General features: G+C 41.3%; 1 protein-coding gene and 1 long non-coding RNA gene across 5 annotated transcripts in view; one reads left to right on the forward strand and one right to left on the reverse strand.

Annotated features, from left to right (window-relative positions):
* Positions 1 to 9,237: 9,237 nt before the first annotated feature.
* Positions 9,238 to 21,931, reverse strand: part of znf423 (zinc finger protein 423) — a 152,056-nt gene continuing 139,362 nt past the window's right edge. For all 4 annotated transcript variants that reach the window (XM_083552025.1, XM_083552024.1, XM_083552026.1 and 1 more), the window contains one exon: positions 9,238 to 10,106. In XM_083552025.1, coding sequence (XP_083408151.1) covers positions 10,077 to 10,106 — 30 coding nt within the window. In that variant the 3' untranslated portion in view covers positions 9,238 to 10,076. The remainder of the gene's footprint in view (positions 10,107 to 21,931) is intronic.
* LOC310732012 lies at positions 10,126 to 16,883 on the forward strand. The gene is made up of 2 exons (XR_014535331.1): positions 10,126 to 12,025; positions 16,556 to 16,883. It is a non-coding gene; the product is annotated as an uncharacterized lncRNA (long non-coding RNA).

Here is a 21,931-nt window from a genome sequence, read left to right on the forward strand (position 1 = left end):
AGTTCGCTGCTCGCTATGGAGAGGCAGGTGAAGGTGAAGAATCTGACACATGAATTCTAAAATGCATGCAGTAAAACACAGTCCATGGCTTTTATAGAGTAATAATACTGATTGGTGGCTTTGACACAAAATTGTTCATAAAATTATTTTTATAGTCATTAATAAACATACTTCCCCTGTAGGTTAAAGGTTACCTCACATCATATGAATTGTGATGTAATTAATCTATGTAATCATTTATTAATGCTTGCTGTGGGTTAAAATAATGTTGACCTTTTATTGGTTATTATTAAGAAGAATTAAAGATTTACCCCGAAATTATCAACATTTCCAAAGCAGATGAGCATACAATATATTGCCAAAAGTATATATATATATATATATATATATATATATATATATATATATATATATATATATATATATATTTATGTATATTTACATATATATTTATATTTATATATATATATATATATATATATATATATATATATATATATATATATATATTGAACCCAGCCATTAGGGGGGCACAAGCCAGTGCACTCTTAGTGCCGGTCCCAAGCCCGGGTAAATGGGGAGGGTTGCGTTAGGAAGGGCATCCAGTGTAAAACATGTGCCAAATCAAATATGCGGATCACAAATGAGAATTTCATACCGGATCGGTCGAGGCCCGGGTTAACAACGACCGCCACAGGTATCGTTAGCCGACAGGGTACCGGTGGAAATTGGGCTTCTGTTGGCCGAAGGAGGAGAAGGAGAGGAGGAAGACGTCTACAGAGACGGCAGGAAAAGGAGCAGTGTAGGAGAGTAGAGGTTCGGGTTGGTACTTTAAATGTTGGTACTATGACGGGTAAAGGGAGAGAGGTAGCTGATATGATGGAGAGGAGAAAGGTAGATATGCTGTGTGTTCAGGAGACCAAGTGGAAAGGGAGTAAGGCCAGGAACATTGGAGGTGGGTTTAAACTGTTTTATCATGGTGTGGATGGAAAGAGAAATGGTGTAGGGGTGATTCTGAAGGAAGAGTACAGTAAGAGTGTAGTGGAGGTGAAGAGAGTTTCTGATAGGGTGATGATCGTGAAGGTGGAGGTTGAAGGGATGATGATAAATGTCATCAGTGCCTATGCTCCACAAGTCGGCTGTGAGATGGAGGAGAAGGAAAGATTCTGGAGTGAATTAGATGAAGTGGTAGATGGTGTACCTAGGAAAGAACGATTGGTGACTGGGGCAAACTTTAATGGGCATGTAGGTGAAGGGAACAGAGGTGATGAGGAGGTGATGGGTAGGTATGGTTTTAAGGAGAGGAATGTGGTAGGGCAGATGGTGGTAGATTTTGCTAAAAGGATGGAAATGGCAGTGGTGAACACGTATTTTAAGAAGAAGGAGGATCATAGGGTGACGTATAAGAGTGGAGGAAGGTGCACACAGGTGGATTATGTTCTGTGTAGGAGATGCAACCTGAAGGAGATTGGAGACTGTAAGGTGTTGGCGGGGGACAGTGTAGCTAGACAGCATTGGATGGTGGTCTGTAGGATGGTTTTGGAGGCGAAGAAGAAGAGGAGGAAAGTAAGGATTGAAAGAAGAATAAGATGGTGGAAACTGAAGGAGGAAGAGTGTAGTGTGAGGTTCAGGGTAGAGGTCAGACAGGGGCTTGGTGGTGGTGAAGAGGTGCCGGATGATTGGGCAACTACTGCAGGAGTGATGAGGGAGGCAGCTAGAAAAGTACTTGGTGTGACATCTGGAAATAGAAAGCAAGACAAGGAGACGTGGTGGTGGAATGAGGAAGTGCAGGAGAGCATAAGGGGAAAGAGGTTGGCAAAACAGAAGTGGGATTGACAGAGTGATGAGAAAAGTAGGCAGGAGTACAAGGAGATGCGGCAGCAGGTAAAAAGGGATGTGGCGAAAGCCAAGGAAAAGGCATATGAGGAACTGTATAAGAGGTTGGACACTAAGGAAGGAGAAAAGGATTTATACCGATTGGCCAGGCAGAGGGACCGAGCTGGGAAGGATGTACTGCAAGTTAGAGCAATAAAGGATGGAGAGGGAAATGTGTTGACTATGAGGAGAGTGTGTTGAGAAGATGGAGGGAGTATTTTGAGCAGCTGATGAATGAGGAAAATCAGAGAGAGAGAAGGTTGGATGATGTGGAGTTGGTGAAGGAGGATGTAGATAGGATTAGTAAGGAGGAAGTGAGAGCAGCGATTAAGAGGATGAAGAATGGAAAGTCGGTTGGACCAGATGACATACCGATAGAAGCGTGGAGATGTTTAGGAGAGATGGCAGTGGAGTTTTTAACCAGATTGTTTAACAGGATTCTGGAAGGGGAGAGGATGCCTGAGGAATGGAGAAGGAGTGTGCTGGTACCGATCTTTAAGCATAAGGGAGATGTGCAGACCTGCAGTAACTACAGGGGAATTAAGTTGATCAGTCACACCATGAAGTTATGGGAAAGAGTAGTGGAAGCCAGGCTGAGAGAAGAGGTGACCATCTGTGAGCAACAGTATGGTTTCATGCCGAGGAAGAGCACCACAGATGCCTTATTTGCTTTGAGGATGTTGATGGAGAAGTATAGAGAAGGACAGAAGGAGCTGCATTGTGTATTTGTGGATTTAGAGAAAGCGTACGACAGGGTGCCGAGAGAGGAGTTGTGGTATTGTATGAGGAAGTCAGGTGTGTCAGAGAAGTATGTGAGGGTGGTGCAGGACATGTATGAGGACAGTGTGACGGCAGTGAAGTGTGCAGTAGGTACGACAGACTGGTTCAGGGTGAAGGTTGGACTGCACCAAGGATCGGCCCTGAGCCCTTTCCTGTTTGCAGTGGTGATGGACAGGTTGACGGACGAGGTCAGACAGGAGTCTCCCTGGACTATGATGTTTGCAGATGATATTGTGATTTGTGGTGAGAGTAGGGAGCAGGTTGAGAAGAGCCTGGAGAGGTGAAGATATGCGCTTGAGAGAAGGGGAATGAAAGTCAGTAGGAGTAAGACAGAGTACATGTGTGTGAATGAGAGGGAGGGCAGTGGAGTGGTGCGGTTGCAGGGAGAAGAGGTGGAGAAGGTGGAGGAGTTCAGGTACCTGGGGTCAACAGTGCAAAGTAATGGAGAGTGTGTTAGAGAAGTAAAGAAAAGAGTGCAGGCAGGGTGGAGTGGGTGGAGAAGAGTAACAGGAGTGGTTTGTGATAGTAGGGTATCTGCAAGAATGAAAGGACAAGTTTATAGGACTGTGGTGAGACCTGCGATGTTGTATGGATTAGAGACAGTGGCATTGAGTAAAAGACAGGAGGTGGAGCTGGAGGTAGCAGAGCTAAAGATGTTAAGGTTTTCGTTGGGAGTGACGAGGATGGACAAGATTAGAAATGAGTTTATTAGAGGGACAGCACATGTAGGATGTTTTAGTGACAAGGTGAGGGAGGCGAGATTGAGATGGTTTGGACATGTGCAGAGAAGGGACATGAATTATATTGGTAGAAAAATGCTGAAGATGGAGCCACCAGGTAGGAGGAAAAGAGGAAGGCCAAGGAGGAGGTTCATGGATGTGGTGAGGGAAGACATGCAGGTAGTTGGTGTGAAAGAGGCAGATGTAGAGGACAGGGTGGTATGGAGACGGATGATCCGCTGTGGCGACCCCTAATGGGAGCAGCCGAAAGAAGAAGAAAAGATATATATATATATATATATATATATATATATATATATATATATATATATATATATATATATATATATATATATATATATATATATATATAAACTTGGGCCAGAGGTGGAATTTAAACTTCCAGACTGTTACAAGGCAAACATGCAACCACTAAGGCACTGTACCCACTATGTAGATCATATTCTATTAAAAATAGAGTACACATTGTATAAAGTGAAGAGAAGAAGAATTCCTGGTCTTTTATTATCTTATCTTCAAATATATTGCATTACTCTTTTATGGGATTCTAAACCGCTTAATGTGAAAAACGTTTGACCGGTGACCAAACTGCTTGCAAATGTACAACTGCTGCTGTACATAATATGCGTTATTATTAATGTGTTCACTGAGCTGGGTCTTCAAAAACACTGTTTAATCACATTAATGACATTAAGCTTTTTTTTTTTTTTTTTTTTACATTGTTTGTTTTAGAACGTCCCCGCTTTTATTATAAGGTCAGATAAGGGAACCACTAAACAGTTTTATTTTTCTGACACTTTCTTGGCAAGTGACACATAGCAGGAGTTTTAGCTCATGCTGCTTGAAAAGTAGTTGTAGGCATTCATTATCTGCCTACATGATAATTTTTTTTACACAGTTTGTATCCACAACATTAGACTTCTTTGAGCCTCAGATAGAATTCATATTTGTACTATATTTTTGAAGATGTGAAAATACCTTGACATTGCCAATTAAACATGAATTTATACAAATGTCTATTAAGCAGCCTACGTGTTGAACCAACCCTTTTTATACACACTGCAACCAATTTACACATTGAGTAAATCAAATCAGTGATGATAGAGATACAAATATTTCAGTTCTAAGCTTAATCAGAACAAACTGCACCACCCTCACATACTTCTCTGACAAAACTGACTTCCTCATACAATTCCACAACTCCTCTCTCGGCACTCTGTCGTACGCTTTCTTTAAATCCACAAACACACGATGTAACTCCTTCTGTCCTTCTCTTTACTTCTCCATCAACATTCTCAAAGCAAATAATGCATCTGTGGTGCTCTTCCTTGGCATGAAACAATACTGTTGCTCACAGATGGTCACCTCTTCTCTCAGCCTGGCTTCCACTACTCTTTCCCATAACTTCATGATGTGACTGATCAACTTAATTCCCCTGTAGTTACTGCAGGTCTGCACATCTCCCTTATTCTTAAAGATTAGTACCAGCACACTCCTTCTCCATTCCTCAGGCATCTTCTCACCTTCCAAAATCTTGTTGAACAACCTGGTTAAAAACTCCACCGCCATCTCTCATAATCATCTCCATGTTTTTACTGGTATGTCATCTGGTCCTGCCCACTTTCCACTCTTCATCCTCTTAATCACAGCTCTCACTTCCTCCTTACTAATCCTATCCACTGCCTGCTTCACAATCTCCACATCATTCAACCTTCTCTCTCTCTCATTTTCCTCATTCATCAGCTGCTCAAAATACTTTCTCCATCTTCTCAACACACTCTCCTCACTAGTCAACACATTTCCATCTCCATCCTTTTTTTTTATTGCTCTAACTTGCAGTACATCCTTCCCAGCTTGGTGCATCTGCCTGGCCAATCGGTACAAATATTTTTCTCCTTCCTTAGTGTCCAACCTCTCATACAGCTCCTTATATACCTTTTCTTTGGCTTTCGCCACATCCTTCTTTACCTGCTGCCGCATCTCCTTGTGCTCCTGCCTACATTTCTCATCACTCTGTTGATCCCAATTCTGTTTTGCCAACCTCTTTCTCCCTATGCTCTCCTGCACTTCCTCATTCCACCACCACGTCTCTTTGTCTTCCTTTCTATTTCCAGATGTCACACCAAGTACCTTTCTAGCTGCCTTCCTTATCACTTCTGCAGTAGTTGCCCAATCATTCAGCACCTTCAGCACCACCAAGCCCCTGTCTGACCTCTTTCCTGAATGTCACACTACAGTCTTCCTCCTTCAGTATCCACCATCTTATTTCAGTCCTCACTCTCCTGCTCTTCTTCTTCACCTCCAAAACCACTTGTGGAGCATAAGCACTGATGACATTTATCATCACCACTTCAACTTCCAGCCTCATGTTCATCACCCTATTAGAAACTCTCTTCACCTCCACTACACTTTTTCTGTACTCTTCCTTCATAATCACTCCTACACCATTTCTCTTTCTATCCACACCACGAAAAAACAGTTTAAACCCACCTCCAACGTTCCTAGCCTTACTCCCTTTAGCTCATTTGTTATTGTTCATAGCCTGTATGACTTCTTTCTTTGAAACCTGAACAGAGAACCACGCCGAATGTAAATCTCAAATCCCACTGTAACCTGTAATCTTCTGTTCAGGGTTATTTATTTGTTTGGTTGTGTATGGTTGCTGTATTTAAAGCATATTACTTGAGTTTTCTATTCTAATGCTGATATTCTGTTTATAATCACATAATTTTTTTACTTGCACCAAATTTTAGGCACAGTCAACTGGGAACAATTTACATCTTTTGACACATTCGGTGTTGGATTTCTTTCTTGAAGGAGTTTTCTAATCCCTTCCAATCTTTTAAATGACAACTCTGAGCAGAGTCTGACAGCTCTTTAAGGTCTGTAAACACTCTTTAAGAAAAATATTCAAATTATTGTCATCTATTATTGTGTCATCTATTGTTTCATCAAATTATTGTGTCATCTATTATGACACACATATACGAGCTACAAAAGAATTGGTCAAGTGTTTGATCAATATATATATGCAGTTTATGAGCTAATTCTAGGCTCAGTGCACTTTAGAATTAAGCATTTTTAATGCTAAATTAATATTTATTAATGATTTTACTTAATATAGAGGTTCTCTCAACTAATTTTATATACCTCATTATTTAACATTAAAAAAGATTAACTTAATTGAAGGAAGTGTATTAATTCACATTTGTTTACACTAAATACTAAATGAAATACTAAACTAAATACTAAATTCACTTAGACTACTATTTAATATATGGTCTAATGTTATGTCGCTCAGTTTTATGGCTTGAAGTTTGTTAAACCAGTAAAAACCCAGGAAAAATCCATAAATTAACCGCTTCCTTGTTTAAGCCGCGGGGTTAAAAACGTGGGAAAAAAAGTAGCGGCTTATAGTCCGAAAAATATGGTAAATGAAAATGGACGGTAATAAATGGTAGGTAATGAAATATATAATGTTATATATTATGTGGCTGTACATGAGTAAATTTTTCAACTAGCTGTATTTCCATTTTGTGGAAAACCTTCACTTCCCAACATTTTATATATATATATATATATATATATATATATATATATATATATATATATATATATATATATATATATATATATATATATATATATATATATATATATATATATATATATATATATATATATATATACGAGGGGGGAGTGGTGGCTCCAGCGGTTAAGGCGCTGGGTTGCCGATCGGAAGGTCTGGGGTTCGAGCCCCGGTATCGCCAGGCTGCCACTCTTGGGCCCTTGAGCAAGGCCCTTAACCCTCTATGCTCTGGGGGTCCCTTACGAGGGAAATATCAAGGTCCGTGACGTCGGAGTGACGTGGGGCCGCCTTCCCGTGGGCTCACCACCTGCAGGAGGGACCGTAAGGGACGGTGCTTTGAGGATTGGGCAGTAGTCGAAGGCAGGGGCCTGCTTAGACTGCTGCCCCCGCGACCCGAATTACGGATAAGCGGGAGAAAATGAATGAATGAAAAGGATGAATGAATATATATACGTTAATTTAATTTGTATATATGAATACGTTATAGTACACATTCAGTGCCAAACTGTTGCAAGAGCACAACGGTAACCCCACAGTTCTTGGAAGAGTTTCTGCAGAGTATGGACATTCTTACTGTGTGCATGTAACAGAAAATTCACAGCAAAGGTTATGATGCACAGGAGAACAGATTAAACTGCAAAGATTAAACTGCATCAATTATTAATGTATAGTTCTTATAGATCTGTAAAAAACTGAACTTTAAAACTGAAGTACATTCAGAATTAAATACTTTGAAGAGTACTTTTACTGGAGTCATATTCAGGCTGGGTGTTTGTGAATGTGTACTTTACTGCATAAATCAAAGGTGCCCAAACCTTTTCCTATTAAGGGCCATAAATCAAACTTGATTAAATTATCGTAACATATTACCAAACATGATATTAATATTAAAGTCACCACGGGTCCTTTCATTTATGACTTTCCAGTGTTCTGTATTGTTTAAAAACTATAATCGCACACTTGATATCACCCAAATGAGGATGGGTTCCCCTTTTGAGTCTGGTTCCTCTGAAGGTTTCTTCCTCATAATATCCAAGGGAGTTTTTGCTTGCCACAGTCGCCCCAGACTGCTCATCAGAAATAAATACACATCGTTCACCTTAACTGTTAAATTCTGTAAAGCTGCTTTGAGACAATGTCAATTGTGAAAAGCGCTATAGAAATAAATTTGACTTTATTTAATATAAAAAACAAACAAATAAATAAATAGAAAAACATTACTCTGTAATCAGCTTAACTAATGCTTGAAAATTGTAGTTCAGTGGATCTTATAGTACAGTAAGAAACAATCCAGGTTAATTAACACCAGAGTTCTAATAACCTAATTCTGCTATTCAGTGACCTCTAATGAGAGACATGAAGCTCTTTTCAAATATGGCATGGCAGGACAAATGGAAGGCTATCATGGGCTAACTTTGGCCCACAGGCCCTCGTTTTGGGCTTCTCTGGCATAAATAAAAGTAAATGTAATAACAGAATGTAAATGAAATATAGAACTTAAAGAATTACAGAATTATTAGTGTCTTGTTTAGTGTAACATTGTTTTGTTGTGGCTGTATCCTGCTCACTGTGGAATGGGTTTATGCACGCATGTAATTACTTTGAATCTACGATTTTAATGCATTTTTAGTTCATTTGAATGTTAACCGACATCCTCAGCTGTAGTCATGCAGTACAATCCTAAACACGATTACCAACACTTACTTTTTATTACAACAGCAGACGCAATGAATTTATAGTACTGCTTAATCGAATGTAAAATGTTATTTCAGTTTTGATGGGAAGCAAAGCAAGAATGAAAACCTCATTCTCCATAATGCATTGAAGCTTTTTAAAAAAGCTATCCTAACCCCTCTCTAAAATGTCGTAAGTATTCCTAATATGTTGCACGCTGATTCAGACATTTTAAACAGACCCACTTGGAATAACCACTATAAATGGTGTATGCAGTGTTAAATCAATTCTCATAGTTTACTGTTAATTAATTACACCGTTATTCTCAGTGCGCACAGGCCACGTATTTGACGGGGCGTCTGTTCGTGCTACATAAGACGTTCTTTATTTAGCATGAACTATATAAGACTGTGAAGTGTCTGAGTGTGAAAAGAGAAAGCAGAAGAGATCGGGAGCTTGGAGAGGAGAACGGAAAAAAAAACCCCTTGAGGAGAGAGAGGATAGCTGGGGCTTTAGACCGCAGAGCTGCAGCGTCAAATCTGTACGCTGGTTTGTGAAAAGACACACAAGGCGAACGTATTCCCTTTATTCATGATTCATTTATTTGTTTATTTTCAACTGTACTAGTTTTATTGCAATCTGGTTATTTCACATTTAAAAAGCAGACATCATCCAGTTGAACTGAAAAATCAATGATATTCATTTTTACAACAACCATAAGGCCCATGAACTGCAAAATTCCATCAAAACCATTATGTTTTTGTCAATTTCAGTTTTTTTGTCTTTTTTTTTAAACTGTAATTAGAAAAAAAAGAAAATATATAACAATCATAATAGAAAGGAGGAAAATAAAAGATATTACGACTGGCAAGCATTCACAACACAGCACAAGTACCCATTTACCGCAAGAAATAAAAGGTACGAACGAAAACCAAGAGGGGGAAAAAATGCATTAAAAGGAAAAATAAAATTGGCACCAATGAAATTGTATACAATAAGCAACAGAGGACATGGTAAGTGAAGCATTTCTAGAGACTAAAATCATAGACAGATGGAGTTTCTTTTTTTCCATTTTCTCTTTTGTTCCAAAAAAAGAAAAAAAAGAAAAAGAAAAATATAAAAAAAATAATTAAAATGCACAAATGGGAAGCGGGGACGATAAAAAATACTGCACGTAGAATACCTTTTTCTCTTCTCCTTCATCTCCTCCCCCGTTTCTCCTTTTTTTTTTTAATAGCATATCCCATTAATATTTGTTCCCCACCGTTCGTAATAGCTGCGCCTGGTGGCGGAATCGTTAGAGTTTTACATGTGAGTAGCAAATGACACTTTGATTGGCTGTGATGTTGAAATGGGCGTCCCCCACCGGGCCTGGGTTGGGGTTCCGGGCTGAACCGGGAGTCCTGCGGGGCTCGGGCTCACTGCGCGTGCTGGCTCAGTGTGTGGTTCTGCACAGGAAGAGAAGAGAAACCATGAGGAGAGAAATAATAAGCTACGTGCCCACATCGCCACCCCCTCCCTCCATCCATCTCTCTTTCTAGCCACCCGCTAGGATTCTCTGTCCATCTTAGGGCCAGCACCCCCTCTTTGATAAGGGAGTACCTGCTCTCTAGCCACATGTGTGCCTTTCTTTCTTTTCGTTCGTTCGTTCATTCTTTCTTTTTTTTTTTTTTTGTTTGCCTTTCACATTATGCAAAGCTCGTCACATATCGAGCGCATATTCTTCATTCCTGTTTCTCGGAAATGGAAAGAACACTTTATATATTATATATTTCTTGTATTAATATTTATTTCATATATGCTTTAAAGCTCCTGTCACCGACATTGTTTATTTGGATCGCTCGCATTTTCTGTATTCATATTTATAAATATTTTAAAGCATCGTCTTAAAACCTTATGAGACCCACATTTTATGGGCCTTTGAGTGCAGCATATAAATTTGTAATCACAATGAGACACCTCCGGTGGACTGTATTTGTGCTACGATTCAAATATGCACAAATGTTAGCATGTGCCAAGGCTAATTAAAAACAACAAAATGAGCAAAAAGACATGAAGGGACCCAACTCTGTTCAAAATGATGCACAAGTTCATTGCTGGATTATGAAGCGTTCAGTTCTAAGAGGAGCAGGAAAGTGCGGATATGCCGGGGTGTGGCGGACAGTGTTTCTCTCCGGCTGCTTTTACTGTGTTTCTGCCTTCTCTGTAAACCCAATTCCCAGCGAAGACTGGACATTCATCCACAGTTCCCTCTCAAAGCTGCTTTGTAAGATTAATCTCTTTTAGAGGGAGATTTGTGGGGGGGTTTTTTGGAGAAAAAAAATTAAGGATTAAAAATGTTTTTTGGGGGCAATAAATACTTATTCTTATTTATGGCTCTTATCTGAGGGGACATATTTTTTTGTAAATGACTGCTGGCACAAGGGCCATATGGTTTAAGGAGTGGGCCATGCCAGCGAGTCTTAAACCTCAGACTGAGGAGGGTTTCAAGGCACTTGGTCTTTCTTTCTTTCTTTCTTTCTTTCTTTCTTTCTTTCTTTCTTTCTTTCTTTCTTTCTTTCTTTCTTCCTTCCTTTCATTCTTTCTGATCTCCTGCCCCTCCCGCTCAGAGGAGCCGGCAAGATGGAGGGAGGGGGCCCTCTTCAGCGAGGAGCCGCATCTCTCTGGGAGCCACTGACCCCATTATGAGAGCAAACCACTTTTTAGCTCACTCACTGTGCCTGCATTACCGTCCCCTTACAGCAGAGGTCAGCATTGTTTCTAGCGCTCGCCTCACGACGGGCAACGACAGTGGGCAAGGGAAGAGAGAAAAAAAAAGAAGGACTGCAGCATCTTGAACGAAAAAATAAACCACCCTGTTGTTCACATCCTATCAGTGAATCAAAGTGCTGCGGGTTTGTCATAGAGTTCCGGTATAGTAAATGAAAGGTGTGTGTGTGTGTGTGTGTTTGTGTGTGTGTGTGTGTGTGTGTGTGTGAAAGGGAGACTGAGAGGTTTTGAATGTATAGTGATGAGAGACAATCAGGGAGGAAAGATATACTACATGGTGCAAAATGTGTCTACATACAGTGCAATACAAAGTGTGTGAGAAACACTAGTTATTTGTTGCAGTAGAAGAGTGCTATACTGAGAATAATGATTATGTTCGGAAGAATTATTATATGTTTTCCTGTATATGTGGTTGTGGGAATCTTATAGATATTGCGTGCGGTGTGTGTGTGTGTGTGTGTGTGTGTGTGTGTCTCCCCCAGGTGCAGTGGGTTGTGTGGAGCTCTATTGATTTGCAGGAGGAGGGATTGAGAGGCAGTGAGGCTCCCTGGAGCCCAGGGTTACACCGCAACTGCAGTGGCCTGATGGAAACTGCACAGTACGAGTGGAGAGAGCTGAGCAAACAAACACGCACACACAGATGTATATTGGCATGAATTTGTACGCCGCCAGAATACTGCACACACTTAACACTATGCACCAACACGCATGCAGCCCACCTCGATGCTCATCCTAATGAGACCCTACACAGACCTACACAGGAGCAGCACACACCCTGTCTAAAAGAAAATTGCAACCAGACAACACGCAAATCCGTGTTAAACATCATGCTTGCCCGTGTCCATGGTTTGCTGTTGACGCAGAGGAGGGTCGCGCCAGCAACACTTGTTTAAATTAGCTAATCGGTGTGTTGGAACACACACATTTTCAGGCGGGTCGCAGTTTGCGCTCTTCATCCGTTCGCCTTGTGGGGGGGCAGCGGTATTGATTAAGCCGCAGGCGATCGATCACTAGAATAGTGTGTGTCTCTGAATTTGATAATGACTCGCAGTATGACATCAGTTCTATGCAGCTGTAATTGATATATTCTCACTGAGGCAGAAAAAGAGAGGAAGAGCAAAAAAGCTTAGTTCGACATTACAGACCGTGGACTATACAAGTCTCATAAACCAATTCCCATCCTACGCAAATATATAAACATGATTCCAACTAAAGAAAAGCATTTAATGAATTGTTCTTTCAATACAATGGTCTATTACGTCTGCCGCAATTCCCATGAACCAAAGTTTTGCTAGATTTCCATGTACTGAGAAAACAAAAAATCTGTTTACTCGGTCCCAACTCGGCCCCCGATAACTTTCTCTGCATTTCTCTTGCTTGAGGTAATCACCTTTAGTTTGCTCAGATATGGTACATAGATAGAAACTAAACAAAACAAAAGAATATCCCTTTAATCCAGAGATACGCCCTGCCTGTGTCTTCACAAGAATCTCCTCAGTCCTACACGGCTGCACACAGCCACACTACACCTGCACCGAGTCCTCAGCGTGGCCGCTGGCGCGCTCCAGCAGGGGGAGGCACACCAGGTAGAACAGCCGCCTTCTCTTCCCCCCCTGCTCATTGCAAGAACTGGGGGGGTGGCTGTGCGCTTGGCAGAACAGCCCTTCGGAGCTCAGTCAATATCTACGCTGTCATTGTTTTCCTAAACTGGTTATAAAAGAGAGGCTAAATCCTGCAGAGCTGCACACTCCTGGGAAATATGGCCCAGTCCCATTACTAATGCAGAGACCGCCAGACTGCTGCACCCGCTAAGGGGGAGGAGAGAGGGAGACAAGAAGAGAGGGAGACAGAGAGTGAGGAAGAGGGGAGAGGGAGGGGAGAAGAGAGAGAGAGATAAAGGAAAATCAAATCTACGTTTCCCAACACTGCCTCTTCTCACATAAGAGCATGTGCATGCAGTCGGACCGAAGCTACTGTCATGTCACTTTCAATCAGGCCTCTGTGTGACTGTGTATATACTGCAGGGTCCCTGGCTCCGTGACGCCCCTAGGGACGGTGCGGTAACGCTGAGACTGTAATGTGTTGGCTAGCTCGGTTCAAACAGGAAAAGAGGAAAGAAGAGACAGAATGCGATTAGCAAGCTGGATGCACCAAGGAAAACGTGTAGGTGTGGTTAGTGTCCAGTCATTAAACTGGGCCTGTATGTAGACATCACTGTGTTGAGTGGGTCTCAGAGCATAAAACTCATACCCCACTCTCACAAAAACACACACGTATGCCTGGCATACAAAGTGCTATTGACACCGTTTCAATGTTTGGTATAGACCCTGTTTCATTATTAACTCTCCTAACACCTATCAATAACCCAATACTTACCTGTAGCATATGTGAGACACCACAAACAAGTAATACAACACATTTTTCTTTCAAATAAAATGATTACTCAGAATTATCTTACTATTTAAGTCTAAGAGCAGTTGTTAAATTCCATTATTAAACATTTAACATGTATAATACAAATGAACACTTCAGTCTAATCTTCCTTGTTTTTTTTTTTAACCTGGTCCACCAAAGAAAACTAAATTACATTTTAATTTGCTCTTCATTTTACTGCAATTTAAATGAAATAATTAATTGAAAATAAAAAAATTAAAAAGCTAGTCTCTGTCTTTCCACTAGAGGGCAAAATACAGCAACAAGTGCTGTGCCTTAATATCAGCTACTGGCACCATATCCTATTGACATGCAGGTTTTTGTGAATAATTTAGCAAATTATCCTCACCCACAACAAAAAATACAATAATAAAAATCTACAGTATGACATGTTTTGTGTCATTGCATATAATCTGTAAAACTGCTGCAAAATGTGTACAATCTATTGGTCTACTAAACTACGCAGACAAAGAGTAATGTGGAATAGAATGTTCCCTTAAATGTCTTAGAATGACTCCGACATTAAAGAAAGTTCTATCGAAAAGCTCTGTACACTGGGGATAAAAACAGGAACAAAATACAATCATTTTGATTAATAGGTTCTTTTAGGTTTCTGAAGTTGACAATGGACCATCGAAACCACACAACATAATCGCACAAAGAAGTGCTAAAATCAATATACAGATTTCAAGCTTCATTTACAAAACTCTTTGAATAAGAAAGTCATAAACACATTCTGCAAAAATATGGTTTGCTACATTAATTGACTGCCCCAACAAATATCCTTAGACTTCAATTATAAATGAGGTCTTTCATTCTCAATACCCAAAATGCTTATATTTAGTAAAAAACACGCAGTAGATAATCCCTGGAGTCTTACTGTAGCACATATTCCAACAGACACATGCATTGTCTGCGATACAAGAAGCACTTAATACCTATGGATTAGGGACTGGGCAGAAACAGGAAGAGGAAACACTAAGGTTGGCAGGAGAGAGGGGAAGGGAGGTGGGGGGAGCGAGAGCAATGTGTGTAGCTTTGCTCTCAGGACACAGGCCTGTCCCTCTCTGCTCCGTTTTTAAACACAAAATGAAAAATCACCTTTGCCGCTTGGTGCACTTTAGTGTGGCTTATTTTTAGACCCGCTTGACAGTCTTCCAAGGGCCGGAGACTAACAGATGGGCTGTCTTAAAGCTTCATATGCTCTCAGCTCTCACCTCCCAGAGACAGGAAACTCACTTGGGAGTGGGCTACAAATAAACGGCCCCCTGCCCTGCCCCTGGATTCCCTCACTTCTCTTCTCTCTCTCTCTCTCTCTCTCTCTCTCTCTCTCTCTCTCTCTCTCTCTCTCTCTCTCTCTCTCTCTCTCTCTCTCTCTCTCACACACACACACACACACACACACACACACACACACACACACACACACACACACATACACACACACACACACACACATATAAACACATATAACCCAGCATATACACAGGAAGCCTGCACCCAGCCAGGGCCTGTCCATGTCCCTGTCCCTGTTCTCCCTTTCTCTGCGGCAGTGTCCTGTTTCACTACAGTGCGCATTTCGCAACCTGCGCATTGCACACTTCCCCAAGGGGACTTCATCCTGCCCCTATTGCTGCCACTAAATAATGCCAGAACTGTATTCTCTCACACACACACACACACACACACACACACACACACACACACACACACACACACACACACACACACACACAAAATAATCACTCATAAATGACTGATATGCCCTGCTCTACATCTTAGCACCATTTAGCTGGCCACACAATCACTCTGAGTTGTAAAAGCGCTTCCTTTTGTGTGCAAAAATAACAGTGGATCAGATCGCACAGGTGAAATCAGACATCCCCCCCCCCCCCCCCGGACTTTTTTGACACAAAGGAACTGACCTACTGCTGCACATGGTTACCGTCGAGCAGGCTCATCTCACACCGGCATTGCACTGCCCTCAAACACGCGTGTGCCTTAACACAATATCAAACACCTGCACGTCCAGACGCAGGCGCCTCTGTCCCACACTTGTCTGTTGAGAACCCGTTTTCAGGCCATTAATCATCCAATTATTCTGAACAAATTAGGTAGCTCAGGGATCTACTTTAAGAAATGTATTTCCTAGTGACTAATAAGGTAGTTCCTAAATGTCAACACATACTCAAGGAAAAAGGCATGGACCAAAGCAGGATACAATTTCCATATCTAACACAAATCACCCTTTTGTTACACAAAATTCATACATATATATTTTTATCTGTTTCCAGCGTTCCAGGAGAACAAATTGGTTTAGCATCAATGGCAGATAATTAAATACGGCTTACATTATGCTGCCTCTATATCTCTACCCACTGGTTGCATTAAGTTCATTGTATTTACTATACTATAATATACTACACTTAATATAGCAGCTACATTTACACACTCATACCTTTGCAATTTCACAAATTGGAAATAAAATCTTGGAAAATTCTGATCATTCTTCACTTAAACCTTATACTCACTGTAGTCCGTGATCTATTTTATAATACCATGCTTGAGCAACCTTTTTTTCCTTTTCTTTTTTTTCTCCAACCCACCTGTGGAGCATCACATTACAGCTCTCGTTCACATGTTCGCACTTATATACAATCCTTCATTCTTTCCCTGTGATTCTCTTTTTTAACAGACAGACACACACACAATGCTGTAGTACTGGTACTGAGCTCAGTGGGGCGGTGAGTCTTGAGGGTCCCAGACGGGCCATGTCATGGGTGACAGCGCCGCGGTAGGCTAAGGGTAAGCTACGCTACGTTAACTGCATTCCGCTGCTCAGAGACGCACCGGAGTACACACACTCACTTTCCGTGTCACGGATACGACATACCCGAGCCTGTCCCCGGGGAATGGGTCAGTTTGACTAGAACACAGTCATAAACTATGAAAAAAGAGAGCGAGAGAAAGGAGAGAGAGAGAGATTGATTTCATTGAACAATCCGCCAGATGCTTGTCTTCGAGTGGAAAGGTGCGAGATCCCAAGTTGTGCATGTGCTTATGTTCCTGTGTATGTGTGTTCGAGTGAGAAACAATGTAAAAAAAAAAACACAACACAAGTGTAAGTGTAAAGCCTCTGTGTTTTGTGTGCAAGTGTGTGTAAGTGTGAGAGACAAAGTGTGTATCAGACGTGCAAAATCTCAACCTGGGTACATGAACGTGAGTGTGTGAAAGACTCCCGCATATATGTGTGTGTGTGCGTGCTCTGTGTGAGAGATCATTAAAGATCATACTATCACATAATGCACAGAGTGATTACTGAGTTCCTCAACTCTACAGGCAGCCCCTGAGCACAAAGACACGAAGCAACAAAATCCATTACACTCCCACATTAAGCAACCTTCAGCAGCACACACACTACTAACACTACTGATAAAGGTGCAGGATAGTATTACTTTCAAGCATCTGTATTCATTCTCGAGTGGCTGGGAAATAATAATCTTTAATAACTATAATCAGACTGAATGAGTTTTTAACTTGACATAGCAAGAAGACCAATAGTACACTATATAGGACAACTAACTTTTATAGCCATACAGGGTTCTTCTACATACTGTTACCACAATGGTGAAACATCAAATTTTCCATTCACTTAAACTAGGTGACCCAAACGTGTTCCAGCAGGACAATGCCCTGTGCACAAACCCAACTCCAAGAGATGTAATTTACATAAGTTGAAGAGAAAGATCTCGAGTGGCCTGCTATATAGCTCTGATTTCACCCCTATTGAACAACTCTGGGATGAACTGGAATGCTGACTGAAACCCAGGCCTCCTCACTCTACATCAGTACCTGCCTTTGTGGCTGAATGAGCGCAAATCTCCACAAGCACACTCCAAAATTCTAGTAGAACAGAAGAATGGAGGCGAATATAACCGCAAATAGAGGCTAAATGTGAAATGGGATGATCAAAAAGCACAAACTAATCTTATGGTCAGCTGTCCATAAACTTTTGTCAATGTAGTGTACATGCTAACATAATGTATGTTAAACAAAATGTTGCAGTTCACTTGATGAAGTGAAGCATTTCTGAGTAATTCATTCTTGGAATTAGAATGACAGTATAAGAAGTCAGGGGAGCAGTCATTTGCTCGGAGGCGGATAGCTTGTGTTAGTTTACTGGCAGACTTCACCTGGGCTGCTCTTGTTTGCATACAAATGCAGAAAAGGCATATTTTTCTCAGTGCATGTACATGTGTAGCTACACCATATGAGCAAAAGTTTGTGAACACATGGTCATCAAACCGCAAGATTTTGTCTCCCACTTTGCTATTAATCTCTTCTGGGAAGGTTTTCCACTACATTCGGGGCATGGTCATGAAGAGTTCTTCTCTTTCAGCCACAAGTTCATGATTAAGATCCGCTCCTGATTTTGGGTGAGGATGCCAAGGGTTCAGTCTATGTTCAAAATATCAAAAGTGTTAATTGCGATTGAGGTCAGGGCTCTGTACATGAATTCTTGCACTTCCTATTTCTGGGTACCTTCATGAAGCTTGCTTCATACACATGCTGGAATTGGTATGTGCCTCTTTGTTCCACTGAAGGGAAATTGTAATGCGATTGTATACAAAGACATTCGGTACAATTGTTTGCTTTTAACTTTTTGGCAACACAATTCAGGGAATACCAACGTTTGGGTGGGATGGTCAGTTGTCCACAAACATTTTGTCTGGTATGTGTGTGTGTATTTGGGCATGTTTTGATATGTCAGTGGGAATTAAATATCCTTATAAGGACAGGAATATCTGACAGTTTTGACCTGGTGGGTACTTTTTTCCCCCAACCAAAAGATTTCCTGATATTACTGAGGTTGAGGGTTAGAGTTTCATAGTATTAGCAAATAGCTGCATTAATGATTATGTACAAGGATAATAATACAACTGTGTGTGTGTTTGTGTGTGTGTGTTTGTGCTCATTGTTTATAGCTATCTTCTAGGGGACAATGCTTACGATCGTACGTCACTGTCAACACTGTGACAGGTACTGCCCCGATCTGGCAATCTGCAAGCGTGACAGCAACACAGCATGCAGAGAGCTGTAGCACCACCGAACGGCCCTGCTCAACTGTCATGTCTAACTGGGGAACAGAATCTACACACACGCTACCAGAGCCGAATCTATTTTGTCCCTCCTCCCTCTTTCATGTTGAGTCCGTCCCTGTCTCCTCTCAGCTTCCTGCGTGTCACAGACAGAACGAGGAAAAAAGTGTCAGTAGCAGCAAGTAAAGGGCTAAAGAACTCCGTGGCAGATATGAGGACAATGTTTGCACCGTTCCCGATGGATCCTTTCCCCTATTCTCCTTCCCTCCCTTCCTCCCTCTTCTCTCTCTCTTCCTTCTCCTCCCTTTCTTTCTCTCACACCACTCCTCAAATTATTCAATTTAGAGCAGACGCCACATCTCCCTGTGTGCCAAGCTGCTGAAGTTCACTCTATCTCGCTCACGCTCTCCCTCCGTCTCTGTCTCTCCATCCCTCTGCTTCATCTATCTCTTCATTTCTCAAACCCTCTTATAGATCATCGTCTCGAGCAGGGGTGCGTCGTGAACAAAGCAGAGGTTTTCTGTGTGTATATGTGTGCGCACGCGTGTGTCGCCAGCTACATCTCGCAAAGTGTGGAGAATTTGCAAACTGATGCATACTTCCATCGCCTATTCATTATACGCACACAACCCCACGCAGACCCACATGCGCAGACACACACAGAGCCCAAACCGGTGTCCCATGTTGTAATAAAATGAATTCGAATGTCTTGATTTTCTCCGAAGATTTGCGCTGCCCCATGGCGAGCAGTTTTGATTTGAATTCACCAGGCCACAAACTCGTCCGAGGCTCCAGCTCAGCAAGAGCGCGGGAACAAAACAACAACAAAACAAGTAAACAACTTAAACATGTCCCCTCCTGCTCTAGCTTACTCTAGTGCCAGGCAGCGGTCCACTGTTTGTGTATGTGTGTATGTGTGTATGTGTGTGTGTGTGTGTGTGTGTGTGTATGTGTGTGTGTGTGTGTGTGTGTGAGATACACTGCATCATAGCTAAACCTCGTGTACGCCACATTCTCACTGTCTGCATTCCGGAGCAGAGGAAAACACAAAAAAAACCAAGTTGAACAATATAACTGCATAATTGCATCAGTGCACTAATAGAAGTGTGATATCATTTATTTACTTTCATTATTGTTTTATAAGAACATTGCAATTATTGAGTCCTCTACATGACCTATTTGTGGTTTATTCCATTGCACTTGAGCCTGTGGTGGATTTTTTCTACTCTGAAACAGGATGAGGGATGGGTAATATAGTGGGGAAGGTTGGGGGCAGGAGAGACGAGGAGGGCGGGGGTTATAGAGGGTTTAGAGGTGTTTGTGCTCTTCTCAGCCCAATGCTCATAGCTTTAAACTGGAGCTGCTGCCTATATTGCAGTCCCCAGGTTACACCTCAAGTAGCCAGCCAATCAACGGTGAAGGGGGGATTGGGGAGACTGTGTGCTTGTGCGTGTGTGCATGTGTGCGTGTGTGTGTTGGGGTTAGGGGTCTGAAGAGAGCCCCCCAGATCCCCATTCTAATAAAACACTGTGCCATTCCACAAGCTAGGGCAGCTGGGACATGAGCAGACAGCCACACAAGCACACACACACACACACACACACACACACACACACACACACACACACACACACACACACACACACACACATATACACACGCACACACACACACACAATAAAAGAGTATGTCTGCAACATAAACCCAATGATATTTACAGCAATCATAAACCTAAATCATATAAAAAATCTCCAGCTCAATCTGTTCATGCAACATGCAGGAACTTGACGCTGGCATCCTGGTCATGTTGACAGCTTGCGTAGCAGAGAACGAAAACAAATTCCAAGTAACTGTGCACTTAAATATAGGGAAAGGGGACAGGTTTGATCGCAGCAAGTCTATTCAGCATTTTGCACATGAGACAAGCTGCGTTGTTTTGTCTTGTACGTTTCGGAAGAAGCGTGCTAAAACGAGTGGATGTCTATCTGTGGCGTATATATAATTAGCAAGCTGTGCAGAGCCACACTATAGCTGGAAGCTAATGTAAATCATAGTATGGCATAATGGGGATAGTAATATTTATGCAATACATATGGTATTCTGTTATAAAGAGGAACTTCTTATTTAAAAATAGTAAATTGCACAAGGTAGAATTCCTTTCCAATGATTCTAAAAAATAAAAGAAAGTGCTCATTTAGATAGTTTAAAGGATTTACTGGATCATGGATCTTCATTAGAAAAGAATTAGAACAAAACTGACAAATGAGGAACTCTGAAAACTGAAAAGGTTTCTGCCAAATATAGCACGTAGGGCAGAAAAATAAAAAGCATCAAATAAAAACAAACAAACAATAAAGTCATCTACCTTTTACATATCATCACTGAATGGACACACGTCTCGCTGTGGTAAATAATTTGAGGTGTAACGTACACAAAATACACGGTTCGGCTCAATTTCTGTACGGTTAGGGGGAAGAAATGCAAAACATAAAATTGCTTATAATAATGAAACTCAGATTTTAACTATTTTCCACACGTAAAAAGGATTGCATTGAAAAAATCTTGAATTCATAGCGCTAGCATTAGCCACTTCTTGGTTAGTGGCAGTTGCTAGCGCTATTGATTCTTTAGCGCTTTCATGCAAATCTAATTTCTGTTACAGAGTGAGTAGCGACAGTGACACTACACTAACTCTAGTTTTTTTTTTATATACCCCTTGCATTGTTGTGTATGTTTTCAAGGTTAAAAATGATAATAAAAAAAATCTTCAAAGTGCGCGGCAGAGACAAAACCAACATGCAGTGTGCCACTTTATACCTTCCTGAGGAAACTCAGATTTTAACTGACGTGATGTCTCACACGTAAAAAGGATTGCATTAAGTACACATGTGTACCGAACCGAAAGCCCTGTATCGAACACATTTGGGTACGAATACATGTACCGTTACACCCGGTAAATAATATCATTCAAG

Source organism: Silurus aristotelis (genome assembly GCF_946808225.1).
Source record: "Silurus aristotelis genome assembly, chromosome: 10".
In the NCBI taxonomy this organism is placed as follows: Eukaryota; Metazoa; Chordata; class Actinopteri; order Siluriformes; family Siluridae; genus Silurus; species Silurus aristotelis.